At 38.1% G+C, this 24,466-nt stretch overlaps 3 protein-coding genes and 1 non-coding gene across 6 annotated transcripts; 2 read left to right on the top strand and 2 right to left on the bottom strand.

The window, feature by feature from the left end:
* Positions 1-281: 281 nt before the first annotated feature.
* On the bottom strand, positions 282-9,049 carry LOC145213139 (anoctamin-4-like). The gene is made up of 23 exons (XM_080081372.1): positions 8,987-9,049; positions 8,582-8,785; positions 8,096-8,275; positions 7,759-7,877; positions 7,643-7,697; positions 7,371-7,503; positions 6,802-6,895; positions 6,287-6,421; positions 5,967-6,118; positions 5,479-5,561; positions 5,268-5,405; positions 4,981-5,148; positions 4,732-4,768; positions 4,497-4,663; positions 4,196-4,293; positions 4,055-4,125; positions 3,134-3,256; positions 2,764-2,916; positions 2,425-2,572; positions 1,534-1,641; positions 1,305-1,407; positions 720-855; positions 282-585 (listed from the first exon to the last, which is right to left on the bottom strand). The coding sequence occupies exons 1-23, from the start codon at positions 9,047-9,049 to the stop codon at positions 485-487; spliced, it is 2,769 nt and encodes a 922-aa protein (XP_079937498.1). The 3' UTR covers positions 282-484.
* Positions 3,397-3,470, bottom strand: Trnas-gga (transfer RNA serine (anticodon GGA)). The gene has a single exon. It is a non-coding gene; the product is annotated as a tRNA-Ser (tRNA).
* A 3,343-nt stretch (positions 9,050-12,392) lies between the features above and the next one.
* On the top strand, positions 12,393-14,393 carry LOC145213936 (uncharacterized). The gene is made up of 3 exons (XM_080082342.1): positions 12,393-12,869; positions 13,132-13,425; positions 13,719-14,393. Exons 1-3 carry the CDS (start codon positions 12,591-12,593, stop codon positions 13,968-13,970), a joined length of 825 nt encoding a protein of 274 aa, XP_079938468.1. The 5' UTR covers positions 12,393-12,590; the 3' UTR covers positions 13,971-14,393.
* Positions 14,394-15,000: 607 nt separating this feature from the next.
* Positions 15,001-24,362, top strand: LOC145212342 (signal-transducing adaptor protein 1-like). Of its 3 annotated transcripts, XM_080080444.1 has the most exons (11): positions 15,001-15,126; positions 15,304-15,393; positions 15,708-15,814; positions 16,347-16,443; positions 16,652-16,732; positions 17,335-17,463; positions 20,633-20,679; positions 20,761-20,916; positions 21,750-21,955; positions 22,434-22,490; positions 22,989-24,362. In XM_080080444.1, the coding sequence occupies exons 1-11, from the start codon at positions 15,046-15,048 to the stop codon at positions 23,093-23,095; spliced, it is 1,158 nt and encodes a 385-aa protein (XP_079936570.1). In that variant the 5' UTR covers positions 15,001-15,045; the 3' UTR covers positions 23,096-24,362. The 3 variants fall into 3 exon arrangements, with proteins under 3 accessions (XP_079936570.1, XP_079936568.1, XP_079936569.1); XM_080080442.1 differs by lacking the exon at positions 22,989-24,362 and having other exon boundaries at positions 22,434-22,976; XM_080080443.1 differs by lacking the exon at positions 22,989-24,362 and having other exon boundaries at positions 20,773-20,916; positions 22,434-22,976.
* The last annotated feature ends 104 nt before the right edge of the window (positions 24,363-24,466 follow it).

A 24,466-nucleotide genomic window follows, 5' to 3' on the forward strand; every position in this document is an offset into this window, starting at 1 on the left:
CTTTTAGTATGAAAATGGGCGAAAGAGCGCCTTTTATCTTGTCGCGCCAAGATAAGATTTTTTTCTGGGGTAAATTTCGATCAAATTTCAACAAATGTCAAACACACACATCCTTATTATTCTATTTCAATTAAAGAAAAACTGTTTAACTGAAATATTTTGTTTTGTGGTTTGATTCAGTGCCAGCTTTTTCAAAAATCTGGCAAGAAAATCATGGGTTCTCTTGCGACCTCTATCGTCAATAAGTTGTCTTGCCTCAAGCTGATGAAGTGCGTCATAAAGAATGTGTGCGAGATGTTTATTGACAGTCGCAGTAACAAGTGATAAAATGCTATTGCACGAAGAACATTATTTACAACACCAAATGTTTTACCAAATGACTTTTAGATAAAGATAAAATTGCTATACATGGTGCATAAATGTTTTTTAATTTTTTTTCTTTTAAATTTAAAATCAAGACTTTCGAGACGACAAATAAATATCACTATACCAGACAATTTTGATTTGAATTCGATTGTACTGAATTTTCATGGGACGTACTAGGACTGTTCCTAGTGTTCAGCAAACATGTTTGTTCATCATCTTCTGTAAAAATTAGTAAAAAACAAATTGAAATAAGTTAAATTCTGGTTAAGGTCATCAACAATGTAGAAAACGAACTATATTCATAATCCGAACATTAGAGCTAAAAACATGGGCTTATGCTCGCCATTCCTTACCAAGTGTGTTGCAAGCACGTTGATCGTAAAACATCCGAGTTTCAAGAAGTCTCTGTCTTTGTGCTTGAATAACAAGGCTTTGTGATACGTCGGGAATGATTACGTCTACGATGACTTTCAGCCCAAAAACTACGTGCTATCAATCACAAGAAAAAAATTAACAACATAAAAAAGGCTTATAATTAGTACAGAATTGGTTTCATATGGCAATTAGTTTTTGTTGAAGCAGAATTAAAATGTGTTTTTTTTGTATGACTTGGAGGCCTTTCGAGTTACTGGCTTTTTTCAAATGCTTCACTGGTCAAACCAACTATGATCATAATTTTTGCACATGTGCATTGATCAGCTATTTTAAGACACTTGTGCTTCTCCAAAACCAATTGATCGTCACACGCACCAAAAGGTACTGTTAGATTTTGGTTTCCGATATGGCTGCATACTTTCCAATTCTCTTAAATGCAACTCTTTTACCTTGAAGGATTAGACCCTGTGTTACAGACAGGTTGAAAAACGTAATAAAATATAACAGTATCGGTCTTGAAAACGATGTCAAATTTAAGTTTTTAATTGCATCCGAGAGCTCACCTCAAAAACAAACATGAAAATAAATATCCCAGCATACACATGCCAATGATTCACGTCGTGTCCTGTGTGGTGAATGGAATCGTTGGGATCTACATTTTCATACCTATAACATTCATAAAATTACATTATTAACATGTGTATACAATGTGTAGGTTTTCATACAAAACCGTAAACGTAGCCTTGAAGTCCAAGTTATTTTGCAAACGTGTTGTCTCATTATATGACCTACCAACAGGTTGAAGGCACGCCAGCAGCTGAGGAGTTGTATGGTGGGCGTTTGTCAATTAGTTCCACTGAAATATTGGATAGGGTGCTCATAACGTAGCCCTCGAAACAACTGCAAAAATAGCAAACTTTATATCGTTGTTTACACACAGTTCATACCTTAGTATTCACCGAAGTGATTGCAGCATAAATTGGGGGGAAATACACACCATATAGTTTAATAAAAGCCTATAGTCGTTCTTGGCTACAAAGTATTGACGTTCAGCATTATAGGACCTTAGACGGTGGAAAATCTCATTCTTGTACTCCACCAACCGGGCCAAATGAGTGGGCTCGTTTACAACAGCGAGGGTTTAAACTTTAAATCATATTGCGGTAGGCTAAAATTTTAGGACCCAACCCCTTACCAATTCTATAACATAAATCAGAGTTGCAAGCGGGCCCGAAATCTGAACCCGAACCCGGCCCGAACCCGGCCCGAACCCGGCCCGAACCCGAAAGTATAAGCCCGAAGCCCGGCCCGAACCCGAAACGTTTTTGAAAAGCCCGTTTAGGCCCGAAATTTTGATTGACAGGCTTATCCACGAAAGCCTTGCGACAAAGTATGAGAAAGAAAAACAGAGAAAAGATAACAAACACAATGAACAATAGTAGACAATGGGGTAAACAATACGTTTTAGAGTAGGGTGGGCATTAGGTCAAAGCCAGAGAATTGTTACTAAAAAATGGCGGAAACGGAACGTAAAGTCAGGCCCGTTTTGCGCCCGTTTTCTGACAAATACCTAAGCCCGAACCCGGCCCGAACCCGAACCCGGCCCGAAAAACCCGGCCCGACTTGCAACTCTGACATGAATAAAATAAATTCTATGACATGAAACAAATCGATTCCACTAACTTGTCAGAACGGTTTGGATTTATTGCACAAGGGCTGTAAAGTGCAATGTAGACCATCTTCTGTATGAAGTTAGATGTGATGCCGATGAGGAGACCGTTAGTTAACACTGCCACAATACTGATACCCTCTAGTATTGAGAACCACATTCCTACAAAAAATAATAAGTTAGTGATCAATCTATACAACTAAATTTTATACGCAATATATTATCATGAAAATAAACATAGACATTAAAGAGGCTCACATGCGGAATACCGTGTGCTGTGAGGTAACGTTTACTATTTAAAATGTGATTGAAAGTTTGGCGGTCACGGTGTACAAACAGACATAAAATCTTACCAATGTCCTTGCTGCGATCAGGTACAACTCGTCGATACTGGGTCACAAACTTGTAGGCGTCTAATCTGATCTCAATAACGTTGTTGAGCAAAGCAAAAAGTGGGCCAAGTGGGAAAGCAGTAACAAACAACGTTACAAAGCCAAACTGTATAACTGCAAAAGACGTAATGTGTTTGATATTGCCCCGTATTATATTAACCTACACCAAGATCAATATTGCTGCAATTAGTGACCTGTAATGCAATCATTCGATGCCATGCGGTATGAGTTTTGTAATATATCCAATATTAGTGCATAATTCATGCCGAAGACTGATTCAAATTGGTTTACATAAGCTGCTGACATTTTTAACAAATTCGATTCAACTTGCCCATTTCAAGATATTCCGAGAAAAGTCCAAGTTCTTCAAATGGTTCCAACGAATAATCGCGAAATGTTGCTTGATCGAGCAGCTTGTCCGACAGTTCGTCCTGTGAATTTTTTTGTGGTGATTCTGTTGAGTGTGAATAATGATAAGGTTAACGTTACATAGGAATAAATCACAGTACGCCAGGCCCATTGAAGGCGCTATACCGAATCAGCCGGTCACCAAGCATTCACCACCATATGGCAAGGCGTAGGCTAGAAAAATCTAGCCTGCGGTGGGATTCGAACCCACGACAGGAGTCTTTCCGGGACTCGCGCTCTACCAACTGAGCTACACAGGCCCAGTGGAGAATCCGCCGAAAGTCGAATCACAAGCACCGTTGCCTGCCTCGTATGCTGCACATGTCAGCTTCGTAGTAGGGGATCGCCAGATTGACCAGTATCAGTTAAGATGAACATAAATTCATAACTGGGATCAGCCCTGAAGCGTCTATGCAGACCAGCGATCACGGCACACTCATATATAAATCACAGTACGCCAGGCCCATTGAAGGCGCTTGTGATTCGACTTTCGGCGGATTCTCCACTGGGCCTGTGTAGCTCAGTTGGTAGTTCGGCGGATTCTCCACCGCAGGCTAGATTTTTCTAGCCTACGCCTTGCCATATGGTGGTGAATGCTTGGTGACCGGCTGATTCGGTATAGCGCCTTCAATGGGCCTGGCGTACTGTGATTTACATATGAGTGTGCCGTGATCGCTGGTCTGCATAGACGCTTCAGGGCTGATCCCAGTTATGAATTTATGTTCATCTTACATAGGAATAGGACTATAGTAAACAGGAGGTACAATGTGTCGTTGTAAGGTAACGTTATTTTTAGTATTTAATGTTATTCACGTTTTTCTGGAACTGTTTTGATTCCAAATACCTTTAATCCTTTTCTCCAAATCCTTTTTAAGTTTCATCGATTTTCTCTTTTTCCACCAGTTTGACAACACTCTGTGCAAACAATTCTATTTAGCCTCAAAATAGTGCACATTCAGGTCTAAAACTAGCAAATATCGCTTACGGAAAGAGTATTTCTTTGATGTTGTTTAGTGCTTGCTTCAATACCATCACTAATCCAAGATTAATACAAACTTCGATCAAGCAACCAGCTGGATCACACTGAAAATACGGATAGCGGTTTAACCCTTACAAATTCTATTCACCTTGTAGACAAAACGATTTCAAAGCCAAAAAACATCAAGTAGCTGCATGACTATGTTATGTGTTAAAACCATGGTACTCTTGGTAATTGTTTAGAATCTGTTTAGGATTGTAAAAAATAAGTTTTTGAAATTTTACTGTATATACGGTCTAACTCTAACCTGTTCCTGGCGAAAACCTCCAATGCGGTTGTAGCTAAATGGTGTTCCAACAACCCTACCGCGGAAAAAAGCGGCATAAAAAGTAGAAGAATAATAGTTAACTGCTTGAAACAGAAACATCTTAAGAGTGTAAGAATCCTCAAACTCATCCTGTGTTCGTGGAGCCTCTGCAACGTCACATATTTACAACAACATAAAGTCAAAAGGTCAGTCTTCATTAATGCAACCAACTTACCCATGTTGGTGAGTTTGATGGCCAGTTTCTGATATAACTTAAAAAAATCAAATATATGTTTGATATTGAATTGGAAGTTTGTTAAAGCAACCAAGCATCTACATTTTCAAGTTAATGGCTAGAACACATATGATATAATTATTTTGTTGATAATAATAATTACACGTATCGCCTGTAAACACAACTTTGGTCTATATAACTTATGTGTATATCTGCTCATAAGAAAAGTTATGACTGTAAATCATATACCACATCCATAATGGTAATGATGATAAAGTTAATGAAAGAGGCCGAGACCGAGATAAGAAGGCGGGAGTTTTGTCGCAGAAATACATCAGGTGTGCTGTAGTAAGCTACTTCAGTGAGAATTGTTCTGTATAGAATCACACCGAAAAGAGCAGCCAGTACCAGGAGTAACTGTGAAAAATAGCATTAAATATATCAAAGTTGTCGAAGTTTAAAACCATAAATTTTACGACTGTTTGAGTAGCCTATATAACTTTTATGTATCTTTTTGTTATTTTCGAAACGCTTACCATGAACAAAAACGTTGTACATGATGCAGCGATTCTTTTTCCTTTGAGGTTAGATGACAAATATGGTTCTTGCTTTCCAGTCACCGGATTCAACTTTTGCTTGTTGGCCACAGTTTCAAATTCTGGTCGGACCAGGCCCTAAATAAGTCACAAGTCACTTACTAAACTTAGGAATGACAACAAATGATAACTTAAATTACACAATTTGTACCTCTTGCCGGTTGATGTCATTCGTATCCCACTTGTACGCCAGTTCTGCACGCCTTCGCTTCCAAAATTCCAGGAAAAATGTTGCTACACAATTTACAACAAGAGTTTGGTTTGTGAAAATGGTGTTAGGCAATAAATATCACCCACACAAGCAACATATCAATTTTATTGCGATCATAGGGCTATTGTCCTAAATTTAATACTTTTCTTTTATTGCAAGGTTCAAAAAATAGGTTTAAAATGAACACAAACAGCAACGGTTAACGATTTACAAAACTGCTGGAAGTGTGTGTTGTTAAGATAAAGGTATCTCCTACACCCGGCACAGACCCGATTGAAAGTTGCTGAAATTACAACACAAATAAGCCATAATGTGCGAATTAACACCTGAATCAAGTTCAGTTTATTTACACTCAAACCCAAACTTGAATTCAACCCGCAGACCGCGCGAATTACAACAAAATGCAGTAACAGTCATGGGTTACCTACCCCATATCGCCATGATAAAGGAATAGATCACAGTGAACGTGTTGTCAAACACGTAGGTCACTTGACTGTACAGACACGAGTGGTTGAGTGGGACAAAAGTGCAGGTGTCGCAAAGCGGACAAATCTCCAAATTCGAACTGCAAACCTGTTGCCTGTATAAAAAGTTGGTTTGTGTATAAAAACGTTTTCGCAATTAATAACTTAAACACTTTACCAACACGACAGAACTTTTGTTCAAAATACGTGAGGTAAAACGAGTGCGCCAAACTGAAAATATCGTGTTTCATTTCGCCTAAGTTTTCATGTTTTACCCAACTTACTGTATTTCGTCGCTCGCAACAGTGCCGAGGCCGTACAAGAATGCAAGAACACCAAGGATCGCCGCAGGTATCAACATTTCTGTATAAAATCCCAACCAAGCAAAGTAAACTCCAATTTTCTCTCCAAAATACTGTCTGTAATGAATAAAAAAAATGTTTTTTTGTGATAAACCCATTGTTTGCATTAATGTAGATTCAGATTTCACAAAATCAGTGTAGAGAAACTTAACTTGAACGACTTTGGCTTTTTAGAATTACATGTTTTTAGAAACCCAAAGGCAAGAGTTTAGTATTAGCCTAAATATAAACACTTCACTGTTCCCCAAAATATATGTGTAGTAAATATAACCTATAATAACTTAATGGGGGCCAACAAAAGTATAATTATTGCTGCCCTTCCTTGTCGTTTTTCAGAAGAGGAAATGTTATTGAGGGAAAACCAGAAAGCATATAGGAAACAAGCAAAATTATACAAAAGTTTGCATCGCTGGGCGCTTTGTGTTCTTTGTACTCACCGAATAAGTTCCAGTGGCTGGTACAACAACCAAGCTCCAGGTCGTGCCCAAGTCCAATACAAAGTTTGCCTTTCATTGAGTAATGAGCTGGTACCTAAAATAAACGTATGCACGTCATATGAACTAGGCGGAAGGGTTATGGTTGACTATTTTAGCTGTCAATTAGACATTTATCGGATTCTAATTAGTCGAGAGTAGGTCATCGCCCGAACGGATCGGGCAGTACTTTATCATCGAATTGCCCTGCATGCCCCGAACCTGTTGACCACACACAGTAGACATTTCACGAATTTCCGGTTGCGTTTTCGATTTGATGAATTACAATCATCCCCTTCCGAACTGGAGGGCAAAAATACAATCTATCCTGTTCGTTTTTTAACTTTATGTTCGAATAACAAATTCACAAGTTTCTTGCTTTGCTGTAAAGATATTCAGGTGATACGAAAACAATTCAATAAGAACAATGTGTGCTCAAAGCACTTGTTATTATTAGTGTTATTATAATAGTATATATACTGTTCTTTGGAATTTGAAATGTCGGGATTTTAACTAACATATAACTAACATACCAGGTGACTTATCTGGTAACTTCCAATTTCCATCATGCAGCGGGTAATCAGCCAAGTAAACGCGTTGATTTCGCAATCTTTCAATTCCGACAGCGGTTTCACAGAATTTAGTGGTTTTTAGTATTCCACTCACCTGAAATAAGGTATAGTTTTACAATATCGAGAATTAACTAAAATGGGTGGCTAATTTAGTCTCATCTTAGCTACTTTCAAACCGACTCATTAACAGTATTTTAGGTTTTTGTACAATGTAGTCGCTTCAAACAACTTACAATCCGAAATCTTTCGGCGTGTGTGAAAAAAGTGTCCTTGTCCTCGATTAAAAACCTAAAAAATGTTCAAACTTTAAAGCGTTATGACATACAATAAACAACAATCATATACGTACGAAGATATACGAGCCCGGTCGAACGGCGAGGTAAAATACTTTTGATCAGTTTCGTGTGTATCGAACTGATATCCGGGTTTAGTCAGCTTAGGAGAATCCATGGTAAACCTCTGCATCCACTGTACAAAAATAGTTCGCTTTCAGTAAATATTTCGATAAATTATGCTCTTTATCCGCATGCAAAACATAGGGTAAGCCTAGTTATGGGTTTTTAGCCCACACCAAACACTCTACCCTACCAAACATATTAGTATTGTTTCACAACAGGGAAAACTGTCCGTTGGAAATCCTATCGTTGATCTAATTTTGTAGGTCACAATTGGACTTGTTAACTTACGTTAGAACATCGATTTGGTTTTCCCGTTGAACTTTCCAAGATGTTGTTGACAGCGATAGGTTTTCTCATTCTCGTTAGTTCGGCCCACTTGCAAAGGGTGTCCCATGGCGCGTGAATTTTCACAAAAACCGACCCATGTTTTTCTTTATCGAGCTCATCTCTGCTGCCATTATCCTTTCGCTAATATTTCAAAAAACAAGGAAATCCACTTCGACAAAATAGCAAATCCATTGCCAACCCCAAGTATATAGCTTTATATATCGATTATAAATTGTTTTTGTCGCAAACCGCCGTTGGTCTCAACGCAGTTTTTTACCAAACACAATGTCATGTTGATTTAAAATCAAATTCAGTACAATTTAATACAATCGATTGCTACCCCACCTTTTTATATTAAGCTTATAACAAGGTTATAATAAGGACGTATATGCATCTGCAACAGTTTCGCTATTTAAACTTGATTCGTCTGAAAATATTATATCTTACCTTTCTATGCAAGGGAAAACGGAGTTTACCATCACAAGATCCGTCGTCTTCCAAAATTTCCGTTTCCAACACTAAACCCTCCGCTTGTAAGTTATTCTCGAATGTTTGCCTCCAATCATTCTTTTCTTTTCGCATAGATTGATCGTGTATTAGAATGTAATCAATCGGTGTTATTCCATCCCGAAAAAAGTTTTCTGAACTCGTCTGCAACAAGATGATTATCAACTGAAGTCCTTCAAACTTTTATGTGAATAATGATCTTAAGAAAACATGATATCAGGTTGTCGTCTCACTATTCGTGCAGACTGTCCGCCATAAAAGGAACCTAATCACACCTATCTGTTTAGATTTATACAAACATCCATTATTTTGTCTTCACAATTTTTTTAATTTTTACAGCCGCACCTTAATCTTTGTGTCTTTTGTTGTAGAATCTTGATCAGCGTTTTCAATTTCTCGTTCCGACATTTTTTCCAGCAAATCAATAACAACTGCGGCGTCACATACACAGTAGACGTTGTAATCGTGAACTGATTTCCGTTTTTAGCAACAATTGTGAGAAAACACAACACACTGAGAAAAAATATGCATTGACTTACTATAGCTGAAACAACAAAAACTGACACTCTGCTACGACGTGAGATAGAACCGGACGGGCTTGGTACGCACGACAAAACACGAGCACAAGTTTCATTAATCATCACTTTTCATCTTGACAAGCCTTAAATTAACGAACCTATTACCTACAGGTAAAAGTTATGCTGGTATTATAAGCATGTTAAACTAAATTGTCGTGCAACTAAGCAGAATACTAAACGTTCGAATTTGAATGAATGAGTTTGAAAAACCCTAGAAAGTTACGTATACATATTTTTTAGCAAACGTTACTTTATTTTACTTGATTATTATTGGCCCTTACAAAGTTTTAATTATGTCCCTTTTTTCAAACATAAATGCCTGCTCCTGATAAGCCCCTAACAAACATAATCAGATGTACAGACTTTTATCGTTTGTTTAGGAACTAAGTATGCGTGTGTTTATGTTGTGAAATCTGTTTGCTGGTAAGTTCTTAACTTATGTGACAATAGCATGTCGTTATGGCAAATTGGTTGATGTTGACATGAAAACTACCGGGGCAATAAGTTGTGAAATAAATAATCGATTTTATTAAGGTCGTCAGTCATCTTATGATTACTCTGATTACAACAACCTGGATACATGCAGAAAAACTTTGTTAATGTCCTTCCAATGGTAACGAACTCTTGTTGATCGCTCGTGTAGGTCTTGTAAAACATAAGCCCCAGCACGCGTCATCATAAAGTTAAATCAATAAACACGCGTAAACACAAGCACAGATTATGGCGGTAAATAATTGACAGATAAAAAGGAATTGAAAGTACTAACGTTGTTTTCGCCATTTTTTCGTCGTTGTCCTACATTCGCTGCACAAACATACTCGGTTGAAAATCGTTTGCAGAAACCCAACACCGACCAACGCCCAGTCCTCGCCCATTACGTTGTGGATACTGATGTGAGACCTGATCCGGGGTGAGGTATTCGCGCCTTGATGCTTTCAATCGGAAAGACGTCACGCGGCGAGTCGCCTTCATTCAGGTGGCTTGTATTTTGCTGGGAACAATTGCGTGAGAGTGTTGTGGCGCAGGTATGAATATTGGCCGGGAAGGTTGTCTTTGTTGTCGCGGACAACAGGCTGGCAACTGTTTACAGCTCCAGCAACCAGGTCAGCAGCCAATCACGAGCGAGGACGGTGACGCTTGCTGAGGGTTGGACCTTCCGTGTGGTTTCGCTCGACAAGTTACGGAGTGTTATCACAAAACATTGAGTTACAACTGACTTGCGCGATACGCTTTCGACCTCTCCGCGTTTGTGGTGGCCCGGGTTCGGATTCGCACGCATCGTTTGAAGGACAGTTGCGCTGCCATGAAATTCCGCTTAATGGTGTTTGTGGAACGCCAAGAATTTCGGAATGATCAGACAGTTCCGTTTCGATGAAGGTTTTTGTGATCAGCATCCGTTTAATGGGCGTTGTATGTGGATTCAAAGTTCCACCCCCAATAGCTAGACAAAAAGATTAACGCATTTCGATGGTCATTGTCTTTCGAATGTTTGACCACGCACTGTAAGCACCCAGTTCTTAATAAAGGTTTGGTTGTAAAAGCTTAAGTCAGCAAAAGGAGTTCCCGAGCTGGTTTTATGCTTATTTATTTTGCGGTTACCAGAAATTTCAAAACAGAAGAGCTGTTTTATCAACCCGAGAACAGTTAGCTCAGAACAAATAAACCTTGTATTGTTGCTTCCCACCATAGCGTGCGTGTTTTGTCGGTTTAATCAATATTTTTCACAAGGTCATGTATGCCTTTGGTCTTTTGTTTGCATAAACTGCTAGGTACGAGTCATAGGGATACAAACATGTTTTGCTCGAAGGATAACAGTAAAATATTATTCAATGCTCATTTTCAATAAAAAGCCATTAAAAAAGAATAACAGTAAACTTGTTTTGAATCGGTATTTTGATAAAAATCTGATAGTTGCAAATGTACGACTTGACGGTGGGCGTGTCTGTGATTCAAGTCTGCAGCTTGGCTGTAACTAAAATATTTTCCCGAACTAACTTTTTTTACACAAACAGCAACAATAAATCTGTCCAAATTGTACACAGAAAATGGTAACATAAAATTTCTAGTATACGTTGTGTTTCTTTGACCCAACATTTAGATATTTTGTCGTTGATTAAGGTTGCTGTTTTAAATCGTTTATTTGAAGCAGTTAGCTGTGTAAGTGGTGTTTTGATTTAACTTTACGTTTCGTGAAGATACTTGAGGAGTTAATTTATGGCCTGTCAAACGCAGTCACTTTCAAGTCTCAAGTGCTTGCTGTTGAATACAGGGGTTGATCGAAATGAAAATTGTAGTGGCGCGATGTTTGGCCAAGCCGCATGAACAGTCCAGCAAGTTGTTTTTGCCTCTAATCTGCACCTGGCAACGACCCTTTTGTTGACAGAACTCGGGTTAAAACGGTATATATTTGCGTGGTTTAAAGTCGAAAGGAGTGGTACATATTGGGAAAGCGGTTTAAAATTCTAAATTTAACTTTTACGTGTGTACGTTGTGGAAAAATGCATTATGTTTCATAGTAATTAGATCATAGTAAATTTCTATCATCTCCAATGTTTGTTTTTTTATTTTATCTTAACCACCAGTCAGTTATTTAATGAAACAACGATATGAAGACAAGCTGTTGACAGCGGTAGAAAAATTGTTTGTGTGTTCTGAAGAGGTGCGTCAGGGCTTGTAGAGATTTTACAACAACGAGCACTTTCCTTTCTCAAGGTCACACTCTCGTGGGGGAATGCGACCCTTTGCTTTGTAGTGCTCTTTTTAACACTTGACATTAGTGGCTCATGTTGTTCCACATTAAACAGGTGGTAACTGAGGGTATTTTTGTTTTTGACTTTTCCGTAAAATTACGGAAAGCCTTGTTTACCGGTGCGGATAGCCTAATATTGAACCAGCTGTTTACTGGTGGCCGAACCTAACTTCTTGTATTTATGATTATTATGGAGTTTATTATTTCTCATGTTGTAAATAAGTTGTGCTTTAAGCCTTTTCTGCTGCTTTTTTGATTGTGTCACTTCAGGTGGTATGTATCTCCCACGAAGAAACTCGTTATTTATTTTGTTAGGCGAGTTAATTGTGTCTTCCGAAACAGGAAGTTTAACAGACCTTATTCATTCAAGGTCACTGGCAATGTTGACACTATTTTCATAGGGCGCAGAGCACATAGCAAATAAACGCAAAAGCGATTTGTCCCGGAACCTGACAAAACATTGCCGCGAGACTGGAACAAAAGACCGACAAGAGGACACTAAAAGCAATTTGTCCCGCGCACGTCAAACGGTGACTGTCAAATAAACAAGGCACTCGACCCGAACCGGTGTGAGGACAAGCGACCTGTTTACGTTTTTCCGAGCGTGTGGAGTTCTCCTCACATGACGTCAGAGCCAGTAGGAACAATAGACATGGGAGAAGACTGCGACGCTTCGAAGAAGAATGGCTCGCGCGCTGCCGTCAGTGTAGTAAGCAAGTCGCCGAAGGAAGTCGCGTTGTCGAAATCTCCGCAACTAGCCGTCTTTTTGCTTCATAACGACAGCACAAGTGAGAATTCAGACAGTGCTTCATCAGACCTCGAGACAGACGCCAAAATGACCAAGGATGTTTTAGGTGATCGACTGAAAGCAAGCACGCCTATAGCTATTCCGAAACTAAAGGTGAGTTCTCGTTTTCTTTGCAAAGCCGTAATGAGTTTTAGCGAATAGAAGCTATTGATAAACCACGTTCAATATCAAAACTCGGATTATGCGCATTGTGTAGGATGTTTAAAACTGAAGAAAAATATCGATTTTTTTGTAAAATGTTCACTCTTTTTGAGATTATATTGAAATAATCCTTCGACCAATTTTTTGTTTTTTTTCGCTAACAAACTGTTAACGTTATCAGAGTGTTAATGTATTTTTATTATGTTTTTAATAGGTCACATCAGTGCAAACTGCCAATCACGATGCACCTTTCCGTTACACAAACAGACCTGAGAGCCCGATCAGCTCAGTAGGTGACACTGTATACGACTCGCCCACTTTACCGCGCCCATCGAAAGACTTTAATCACGTGATGATCAAGCTAAAGCGCAATGGCCCCATCCAGCGGGTACGAAGCTACGACAACGTTGGTATTGACGACAGCGACAGTGAATCAGGCAACAGTTCCATTAATATTCCCATTTCCTCATCGCTCCCCCCTACAACCCTGCGTAAAGGGAGACGGAGTGTAAGTTGATTTATAGGACTGTTTTTAAATCAAAGTAAAAAATCAGAATTTGTTTAGTAATTTTGTCACTTAAAGTTTTTGTTTTGCTGGTTATGTGTACTTAACTTTAAGACTGAAGTTGATATTCTGCTTAACTTTAAGTGAACTTTAACATGTTGATATTCTGCTAGTGTGATAGCAAAACAACATATTGATTCAAACCGTAAGAAGGCTTGTAGCAAGAAGGTCATCCGAGGCTGCAATAGCATTGTTGTTATCTGATGTCTTGTGTGAAAAAGTTGATTTTCCTGCAGGTTCGCTTTGACGAGACAACAATTACCCTAACCGCTGACTTGGGAGAATCTGCTGCCAGGTTCCGATCTCAATGGCGCAGAAAGCGAGCTGCGGCAATGGGCAGCCCTTCGATGCGGTTCGGTGAAAGCAAAAACATCAGCGTTTGCCACACCGAGGATAACCCGATCGACTCACCTTTGTTGGAAAGGGCAAGCAATGGCAAATCTATCTTCGACGTTTGCAATTATTCCTCATACGGCCGATACACATAAAAAGTCGTCAATGAGTTGTGAAAGACAAAACTTGTTTCCCTTCGTTTTCGCTTAAACTCGGCGTGACTAAAGGTCAAGATGCTGCCAGATAAAAACATTTTTGTACGGCCATGATGCGCTGCCAGGCACAGACAATGTCTAATTCGTTTTAGACAGTATGTTCTCAATCTTTTTGCACCTGCACAGCAAAAGACTGTTTACTGTGAATTACTGTGCTTTATTTGTCGTTTGTTTTTAGTGCCATTCCAAGACTTTCAGAAATGATTATTTCTGGTGTAACCAAGTTCAGACATTAGAGTGCCTTGGTGACAATTGCAAACTTAGCACTTTAAAATTGTGCAATTATGCAGTATTTTAAGCGAAGGTCGAATTGTTTGTGTTTTATTTATGTTCTTGTCCTAATTAATAAACTTGTGTCTACAATTCGTTTTGAAATGTCGCTGACGTGTCGCAGTGGGCAAAGTGCTAAAGGCAAGTGGCAATTTGCTTGACACACCTTTTGGTTTCGCCAGTTTAAGTTCAACTCTCAATGACCTTTACTAAATGCGTTACGGTCACAAACTTAGGAAACGAAAACCAAACTGACCCCTTAGGGTTGAATTAAGGCTTTATGCCACACAAATGCCTTTACCTCCAACAGGTGGCAGCATATCTGTGGTGAGGTAAGATAAGAGAATGGTATGACGTTTCAAATACTCCTGCTCCCAACCACAGCGAGCGGTTTCGCTTGGCTGCGCCGGCAAAAGGGGACTTCTGTTGAGCAAAGAGTCTGCGTAAACACAATGTCACAAAAGGCAATACGGCCAGTGTGAACAGAACTGTGGGCTCGTTAAAGGTTAACGCACTGTCGACTGAGTTGACTTTTACTCCCATTATTTATTGTCAAGTATACCAGTATTGAGTGCAGTTAGATTTTATGGTCATCTGTTAAGTTTTCGTAGTTCCCTGACTGTTAAAAGCAGTCAAACAGCTTGATGGTGAAAGTAGCGTACGTGTAGATTCTATAAGTTGCTATGTTTTCTAGGTACAGATTGTAGGTGTAGGGTAAACTTCAATTATGCAGTGAACAGAAAATATGGCTACCCTCCCAAGAAGAGGAGCTACACAACCAACAACCTACCATCAAGGATGGGTTAATGTGCGAACCACAAATCCGGTATGTCGCTTGTTATATAGAGCTCTCGATACCATTATATGTGGGAGTAAGTTACATAATTTTTTTAAACAAACATTCTTTATCATTCCGTTTATCTGTACAGTCCAGCTTAAGTGTCAAAATTTAGATTGTTATGTTTTGTAACAATTTTGCTTGACCTAAGTAATTTGTGTGCAGAGTTACCAACGGTATTTTGTCCAGCTACGGTGCAACGAAATAGTTTTGTTTCAAAATGAACCAAAAGGTACCTCTTCTGCGTTTCAGCATGTAAGTTTATTACCAGGAATGTTCAAGCTCAGTATGTTGTTTTTGTGATTGTTGGTACCTTCAGCAACTTTATATGATGGGTGATTTTAACGGCACAGGCACATATAGAGTAGAGTGCAGTTCTTCAAAAGTAAACAGCTTTCAAGACAAATATCCCTGTAGATGTATTTACTGTCTTGGAAAAAATATTCTTGTTTTTATTGTCAAGACTAAACAGTATTTCCTAATTACTTGGTAATTTCCTGAAAATTCCTTTTATCAAACGAGGTAAACTCCATCTAGCTCAATTCTCATGCAGTTTACTTTACTTTTAGCCCGGAAAAAAATTTCCACTGAACAACATCGTTACAATCGACATGCATGAATCCGAGAGAGTGAAATCAAGCGCAAGTGCCTTTTCGACTATTTCACTTGTTTACAGGTTCGTAGTTTTCGAATTCTATCCAACTGTAAACGATAAACTGATTAAATTAAGCAGTCGAATGGAGTTAAATGGTATTCGATGACGTTACAATGAAAACTCTTAATTTGACAATGGACTGGAACTTATTAGTTGTTTAAACCTTCGCAGTTCGTGGTAAACGTATTAGGTTGTGTCATTACCTAAAAGCTGAGGTGCCCGGTAATTTTTTCCCAAAATCTATTGTTCAAGCAGTCAATAATCCAAAACTATCAACATCTCAAACCAAGATACATACTAGCCAAATAAACACTGGTAGGAACAGCGTTGTCTTAATTTAGCAACTAAATTTGAATAAGCCCTGACTTTTAATCAAATCATACACATCCAACGACGCATAGCTTCAACAACATATACAACAAAGGCAGAAAAATCATTTTTTGTTATCCATTTGCGATCGACTTGTTATTAGTTTACGATGTACGCTATTGACTGGTTTTTCTGGCTTTTGAAATTGTTGAAAAGCAGCAATGCCAATGTACCTATATTTCAGTGTTCCTCCGGAGTATAACGTAAACGAAGTTCGGATGCGTGCCACCAAAAAGGATGAACAAGACGAATGGTTCCGTCATTTGTGGGTCGTCATTAAGGTTGCGAATATTTTAAACAGAAAAATCTTACTATACTTTAAATAAGTACTTTGTGTAAATAAATAAAAGGCTTTTTATTATGAACTGTGGCACTAAACATCACTTAAAATGTGCCATGTTTTATTTAATAATATATTTTTATGTTTTCCGCTATGTCATAAAATAAACGTATGAATTAGGGTTCTAATTTACCAATACTTTTGTGCAGCGCAATATACCAGAAACTTGGATGCTACTTCCAGGCCAAGTCCAAAAACTCCAGGACGTAATAGATAAAGTTTCAATGGAGGTTCGTGTTAATATTGATAACGAGGAGTAACAATGCAGCACACTAAACTTCGCATTATCCAAAAGAGAAACTGGTTTAACGCAAACAAGCGTTGGAAAAGTAAATACACTAAGTGTCTGGTTGCCAAGTAAAGTTTGGTTTACCAGACACAGTTCAAGTTGGATATATTCCATTGGACAAGTGTTCCATAAAACCGTGCGCTCAAAGACAACATAAGAGTTTGTGTACGTGATATGATTCTATGTAACAAATGCTATATTTTTACCACATGAAACTTTATGGCTATTTTTTAAATATTGATATCCGTGCTGCGACCGAGAGTTTTGCTTATTTCGTATGTGCACCCTATGGGGTAAAAATTGTTTGAGAAACACTCCATCAGACAAAAACGCAAAACGAACAATATCATGTCTTTGACATAAAGAGACCATATGAATTTTCAATACTTTATAACGCGACCAACTATCAGTTAAAGTTTTGTCCAGTTATAACTAAAAAGAAATCATAAACAAATCTATTCGCTGTAAAAAGATTATCACCATGTTAGGTGTAATGTTGCTTCTCTTTGTGCTACATCAATGTCATTGAATTTATTTTATCAGACGGACTACCTTCAACCCGACACACCCACCAGTCCGCCAGCAAGGACCTTTCCTGACAGAAGGTTTAGCAGTCCAGCTACATCACCGACAAACACTACGAACAATCCAGGAGAGAAACTTGCTAATATTGTAAGTCATCATACATTAGCAGTGTCTTGCCAGATCCGCTTTACCGTTAAAATAGTACAGGTGACCGGCTTAAGTTTAACGCTGTGTAACAGTTGCACTCTATTATCAATTACATCAATTAGGTTTTCGTCTATCTTTTTGTATTCAGATCTGTTTTCGTTTTTAACGACAGTCATTTTTTACCGGTCGACTGTGTTTAAATGGATCTTTTTAAAATTTGCAAACATTGGTTTATCTTTAGAGGTTAAGTCACATAAAACAAGCTTTCATGTGGTATCAAGTGTTTGTTGTGTCGCAATATGGCATTTTTTACATTTTAGACGCAATAAAAAGGAACTTGATAATAATTACATTCTCTCTTATCAATCTGTACCCGAGTTTTGGCGTCTTCTCCACTGTTTTACATGCATTACTATAAACTGTAAATCGGTCGAGCTCGATTTCTAGATGTAGCTGTAAACCAAACGAATGGCTTATGGTCTGTGTAAATATTGAATAGAGGCTGGGAAGGCGAATTGTCGGTTCAACATCCTTTTTTGTATGGAACTGTCCAGGTGGCGTTTACCTTTTCACAATATGTGTTGTTTGTTTTCTCGCACGAAAGCAGTGCAACATGTCTGAATCCACTATTACACGTCTGCATTTAAATCTGCAAATGGGCTTTTCTCCTGTTTAATGAAGATAGTCTACTCCTATTTTAGCTATTGTTTTTGTATAGCCCAGGTGCATATAAATATATGTAACCGTTTTAATCATTTATGTCACTAATATTATTTATTATGGGTCCCCTTCCCTGAAGGGGACACATATTGTTTTTGTCTATATATTTTTTTCTTTTTTCTTTTTTCTTTTTTCTTTTTTTCTTTTTTCTTTTTTCTTTTTTCTTTTTTTCTTTCTAACGCGGATTTGTTCCCACGTTTTGGTCAAGAAAGAATGGTTCAAACTTTTTCAAATTTACACACATTACAGATATTGATCTAAAGATGGTCCATGTGAATTTTGACCCCGTTTGATCCCTCGGTTCACCCACAGCCCCCCAAAACGTAAAATTTTTAACGCGAATTTGTTCCCACGTTTTGATCAAGAAAGAATGGTTCAACCCTTTTATATTTACACACATTATAGATATTGGTCTAAAGATCGTCCATCTGAATTTTGACCCCATTTGATCCCTCAGTTCACCCACAGCCCCCCAAAACGTGATTTTTTTAACGCAGATTTGTTCCCACGTTTTGGTCAAGAAAGAATGGTTCAAACTTTTTCAAATTTACACTTATTATAGATATTGGTCAAAAGATGGTCCATGTGAATTTTGACCCCGTTTGACCCCTCGGTTCACCCACAGCCCCCCAAAACGTTTAATTTTTAAAACGGCCATACTTGCTAAAGCAGATGTTTCTGGAGTTTCATACGTTTTGATTGGTACATTGCAGCCTATTTTAAACTATTTTGTAACTTGAAGTTGTATATATCCATTTTCACCCCTTTACCCCCAAATATTTGTTTGTTTGTTCACATGTTATTGAGGCCAGAAATACAGGACTCAGTGCACAGCTGACGCTCAGTGCACAGCTGACGCAATGGGAGTGATTAACGATAGTGGCACATGGAAAAAATGCCTCTGCTTCACGCATGAATGCAGTCGTCACTTGACCATTTTCTCATTGGTTGGAATTAAGATGATACGGTGTTAGTGATATTGCGCTGTAAACGTTAACGCTGCGGGGTCACGGCAGGGACAGGCGATGCGTATGACGTCATGACCGTATTTGCCTGTCGCTCAGTGCACAGCTGACGCAATGGGAGTGATTGACCATAGTGGCGCATAGAAAAAAATGCCTCTGCTTCACGCATGAACGCAGTCGTTACGTGACCATTTTCTCAGTCAGATAGAAGTCTCAACCCTCAAGAGAGTAATTCACTTGTTTACGATTAAGGCGGGTGAATGCAGCGGGAGTGCTCAGCTTGACATCCGGACCGACGTTTTATGAGGCAGTCGTGTCGGTGATTAAAAATCAGCTGTTTTTGCGCAGCTATGCTATGTCTTTTTAATAAGTTATCAAGCACATTTTAAGTTTTGGAAAATTGTGTTTAAAAACTGACCTTGAACGACAATATCAAGGTCAAAGCATGAGAATAAATTGAAAGTATTTTTCCTGTTCCTATTTACTGTTTTTTTGTAATTATATGACAATAATGATGCAAAAACAATACGGACAAAACTTTTTGGGTTAAGGCTAAAGTTGGTTAAGCTTGTCCTTAAGAATCTAAAAATAACCAGGATGTTTGTTTACCATAAATCCCATTCGTTTTTGCTTGCAAAAACAATCATATGTGTAGATCAAATGATGTGTATAGTAAATTGGAAAATATCTAACAGTGATTGTGTCCTATTTTTACTGTTACCAAATCGCATATGCATATGTGTGGGGACCCATTAGATTATGCTTGCAGAAACAATTATGTTATAAAGTGCCAGGAAAAAGATAGGGACCCAATGAAATGTAGGTGCCAAATATATATCCATTATAAATATAGTAAATGGAATATGTGATACATCATTAAATATGATGTAGTATATATAACCCGGCAATATATAGGAAAACCACTATTCTAGTTGCACAGGCAATTGACTAATAGATCCATTTTACGTATGTTCAGGCAATTACTAGAATTACCAACACTTTCGTGTATATAGTGTTCCTAAAATAGAAAAACGTCTATAACCTGTAACATTTAATCTTTTTTTACAATTTTTAAATTCAGCAAGTAATCATCCTCACGAATTTTCAACCACATTCCGGCGATCGAATCAATAGGTTGTTAATTTTATGTGCGTTTTGCTTTTAGGACTAAGTGTACGCATCCGCCACAGGCGATTATTTCAAATACAGTATAATAAAGGTCATGCGAAAAGTGCTTTGCACACGTTGTAAATCGGTAGAAAAGACATACTATAATAAGCAACTTTTTTGGCAACACCACTGGCAAAAATTCGAAATATAAGGTAATCTATGCCAATCAAGCGACAAACTAATGTACTTAGACGCAACTAATAGCTGTATTTTGTTGACAAATCAAATAAATTGAGTCTGTTGAGCAAAACGTTTTATTATTTTATGGAACCATGACGTATTATTGGAGCTCTAACGTCCCGTGTTTTTTGCAGTTTCGAGGTGGGGCGCCTAAAGCAGGACCATTTCCTGAACACCCCAAGTAAGCTGCCTAAAGCATACTGTGATTTTTTTACTCTCTAACTTTTTTCAAGTTACTAACGACACGAGATGTGTAATTTAGTAACCCCTGCAGGTGGTTCTACCCGAATCCCCTCGATCGAATCAACGCCGAGGACACCTTGCGTAAAAACCAAGAATACGGAAACATGTTAATGCGTGTAAGAGATGCTCAGGACGAGTGGCCCTACGCTGTCTCCGTAAAAGTTCCAAACGGAGAGTAAGTGCTAACATTTAAGTCACCATTTGATAAAGGTTCTTCACATATTGTAAAATTTTGTTGAAGTGTTAAAAAATTACGACACATGGTAAAAATGGTCACTATGATGTGTTTTCGTGTACACAAGTAGTAACTCTATTTTTTTATGAGTTAGAACCCAGAACGCTCCAGGGGACGAATCCCGATGAAGGTTTTTTTGGTCTGTCCAGGGTCAGGCGCGCCGGACCATTCGGCCAAGTTCCTGCCCGTAGTAACTCGAATTAATGTACACTGCATAAATTGAACAGTTGAAACAGTTAATGTGTGGTGTAGCGCTTGCTATGTTTATTGTTTAACTTTGCACAAACATTACACAGGGTACTGTAGAACAGTTTAGGGATAAAATAGTTTCATACCTAATGCAGAGCACGTCGTCAAATCTTGCACCTCTATTAGAAAACTCATCCCTGTATTAGCGCTATACTTAGCCATCAGTATAGATAATACTGCTTTACAAAACTGAAGTTGCACAAACATACGACTCAATGCAGTACAAAGTTACCCTTTAAATTATAACAAGTTTTTTTTTACCTTTTTTCACTTTTTTAAACAAACTACAACAATTACCAACACAAACTCCTCCAGCACATACAAGGTATGAAATATTTCTGCAAATTTTGAGGACGTTGTTAAAAGACGCATCCAGCCTATGATTGGAGTTTTGGCAGCGCTTCGTTGCGTTGATAGCAGGAGTTTGTGGCAATAAATCATATATAGGTTAAATCAAAATCTGTCATGTTTACCAGCAAACATCAACCAAAAATATTCACATCATGCTTTTCTTACCATTTTAGCACGGAATTTAAACACTACCGGGTCAAACAGGGCAGCGCCACCAACCAGCGAGAGTTCGTCATATATCTCGGTGAAAAAATGCATCCTAAGCTCATGAGCAAAGAAGATGTCATTGAATATTTTGTCACTGAAAGTGAGGGAAGGTTTGTTCCATTGCGGGATAGGCGTCCTAACCAAAGACCTGTGTACGACACAGTACCACCAGGTATGTTAATTTTTGTTTATGTTTATCCTTCGACATTTGGCTTGGTTTGTGTTGAGTAATTTGAAACTGAGCATTTTTTAACGCTAAACATGTAAAGCAAAAAGCCAAATGCTCATACAGTAAAAACAGCGCACCAAAATGTAAATGGTAAAGTTTTCAAAATTTTAGTGAAAATAAATAAAACATGAAGTTATTAAACTCCAGCGATGAGATAAATCTTTTATTATTGTCAAAACGGTTTCTTTTTCCAAAAAGTCGTTTACTCAGTGGTTTGCAATCGGTGATATTGAAAGAACTGTTGGCGACCAATTACATTTTACAAGCAATAAAAAAATAATAAATATTGGTTGTTAATTGTTCATTTACTCTAAGGCGCTTATTATTTTCTTTTGTAGAATTGACTATGTAACTATTCATAAAAAATAGCATCCGTCTATTTTTGATAAGCTTTGCTAACCAGCATTTACTATCATTTCAGTTGGGCCTATGGATCACCAACGCAACGGTGATGGACCACGTTACGTGAATGAACGAGGTACATACGATTTAATGTTCCCTCCCATCCAAATTGTTTTCCGCTCAAATACACTTTCACATTGCAAGCGGGTTTTAAAGGCAGTTAACTGGAAAACTAAAAAACGTTTCCGCGAGCAGATTAACGCCAGAACAGAATACTGTTAAGTTGACTTGTGTTGGTTGTTTTACATTTGTTTGCATGTCGCCCAGTTGGTTTGCATTGGTCTGTTTTACTTGTTAAATTATTTCCTAGAAACAGTATATAAATGCCTTATTTGGCAAAATATGCCATTTTTATTTATATAAATCACGTTGCATGAAATGTAAGCAAAATATATTTCTCGCCAGAGAATATGTTGGTAACCTAATACTTTAAAATCAGTGTCGGTTGATTCTGGGTGCGTAATTTAAAAAGTAAATATGATAACACACTGAGAGAACAGACCAAAACTTACTCTTGTGCCCATCAATTTTTATTACTGCTCGCCGTTACAATTGACTTACGCAAAATTGTCAGGTATTTCTCGCCCTCCTCAAACTGATCGACGCAGTTACTTTGACCACCAAGTTTCCTGTCCTCAATTTCAATTCCAACTTCCAGAAGAACCTGGCTACACGTCGTGACGAGTTAATGTATCTGTACTGCCACCTACCGGTCAAAAAACCTACCGGTCAAAAACTTGGTGGTAAATCGGTGTTTAGTTGAGGTCATTACAGACACAACACAATGCAAGTTTCTTCGCACTTTAAAGTGTATGTACTTTTTATGATTTGCTGTTTGATGTTGGCCTTTAGTGTTTGTCTTCTGCAAAAAATTTTTGGGGTTAGACAATTACGTATAAACTCTTTTACCAAAGGTAATGAAACATGCGACAATGAGCACTGATACACTGCTTAATCTCTATGGAGATGATTAATGTATATACTACCATTTTGAAAACTACGATTAAGTATGTAATGTTTCTGGAGATTGTTTACAAAAAGCAAAACTTTCCGGTGAAGTTTGCGCATCTTTTCCTCTGCAACGCACCAAAAACTTCCACTGTTTGTTTTAGTCATATATACTGGCCACACATTAATTAACAAACTCGCGTTGATTTTATCCTCATAGTGCAATTGTGAGAAACGTGTGTTTGTCGCTTTTAAATCTTGGCCTGCTTGTGACTTGTTGCAAATCACATGAAATATTAACCATATTTGCTGGCGCTGTTACTCTGTCTATATAGATTTAGTATGTTTAAGGTCGTATTTCTTTTGGAGTTTAAACGATACGTTACGCCATAAAGCATATAATTACTGCAATCGCTAGGTGTAATTGTTCTGTTTATAGCGTCATACGTCATAACTTTTTTGTGGCCAACGTTTTGCGAGCTGTCACTCAAAACTCAATTAAAACCCACACTTGCAAAATAATTTGTCACCATACTTGTAAAAATTCATTTAGCGGCCCCAAACATTTCTGGAAACAAACATTTCCTGGCAAAAAGTTCTGCCTATTGGTAAATACCACTTCCCATCCCACTCTCAGTGTTTGCAATCTCGACAGGGAAAACATTCTTGTCATGTTGCCCAAACTGTTAGCACGACATTATTGTATCATGTTACACACGCAACGATACCGCGGCCGGCGTGTCGTATGTTGCAATCAGTCGTGATTTTTCTGATCGCGCGACACAAGATTGTCACCGTGACGTTGATCATTACGTCAATTCCGCCCAATTTTGCCGATCATCGATCTCAATTTAAGCATTAATACTGTGAATTTGCTGAGATTTTTCGCAGAGATTATACGCGTGAATTGTAACTAAATCTTCCCCTAAAGTTCCGGTGATAACGCTTTTTAATGCGAGCAAAATGTTACTAATTTGCGCGATATGTTTCATGGCTAATAAATATATTTCCATGTTCTGCAATATTTTAAGAACACCTGTCTTGTCAATTATTGCAACAAAGAGGTAGTGAAACAGGGTGCAGCTCAGAGTTCAATTTTAAACT

Source organism: Phallusia mammillata, chromosome 2 (assembly GCF_965637545.1).
Source record: "Phallusia mammillata chromosome 2, kaPhaMamm4.hap1.1, whole genome shotgun sequence".
NCBI classification, from domain to species: domain Eukaryota; kingdom Metazoa; phylum Chordata; class Ascidiacea; order Phlebobranchia; family Ascidiidae; genus Phallusia; species Phallusia mammillata.

What these genes read in the sequence shown, in the direction of transcription:
- LOC145212342 (XM_080080442.1), top strand. Translation starts at nt 15,046, where the DNA reads ATGGCTACCCTCCCAAGAAGAGGAGCTACACAACCAACAACCTACCAT. An exon ending in CCTCTTCTGCGTTTCAGCAT is followed by an intron (nt 15,394 to 15,707) that starts GTAAGTTTATTA and finishes CTTTACTTTTAG; the next exon opens with CCCGGAAAAAAATTTCCACT. An exon ending in CCATTTCCTGAACACCCCAA is followed by an intron (nt 20,680 to 20,760) that starts GTAAGCTGCCTA and finishes TGTGTAATTTAG; the next exon opens with TAACCCCTGCAGGTGGTTCT.
- LOC145213139 (XM_080081372.1), bottom strand. Translation starts at nt 9,049, where the DNA reads ATGTCGGAACGAGAAATTGAAAACGCTGATCAAGATTCTACAACAAAA. An exon ending in GTTACCAGATAAGTCACCTG is followed by an intron (nt 6,896 to 7,370) that starts GTATGTTAGTTA and finishes CGTTTATTTTAG; the next exon opens with GTACCAGCTCATTACTCAAT. An exon ending in CATCAAACTCACCAACATGG is followed by an intron (nt 4,664 to 4,731) that starts GTAAGTTGGTTG and finishes GTGACGTTGCAG; the next exon opens with AGGCTCCACGAACACAGGAT.
- LOC145213936 (XM_080082342.1), top strand. Translation starts at nt 12,591, where the DNA reads ATGACGTCAGAGCCAGTAGGAACAATAGACATGGGAGAAGACTGCGAC. An exon ending in TAGCTATTCCGAAACTAAAG is followed by an intron (nt 12,870 to 13,131) that starts GTGAGTTCTCGT and finishes TGTTTTTAATAG; the next exon opens with GTCACATCAGTGCAAACTGC. An exon ending in TGCGTAAAGGGAGACGGAGT is followed by an intron (nt 13,426 to 13,718) that starts GTAAGTTGATTT and finishes ATTTTCCTGCAG; the next exon opens with GTTCGCTTTGACGAGACAAC.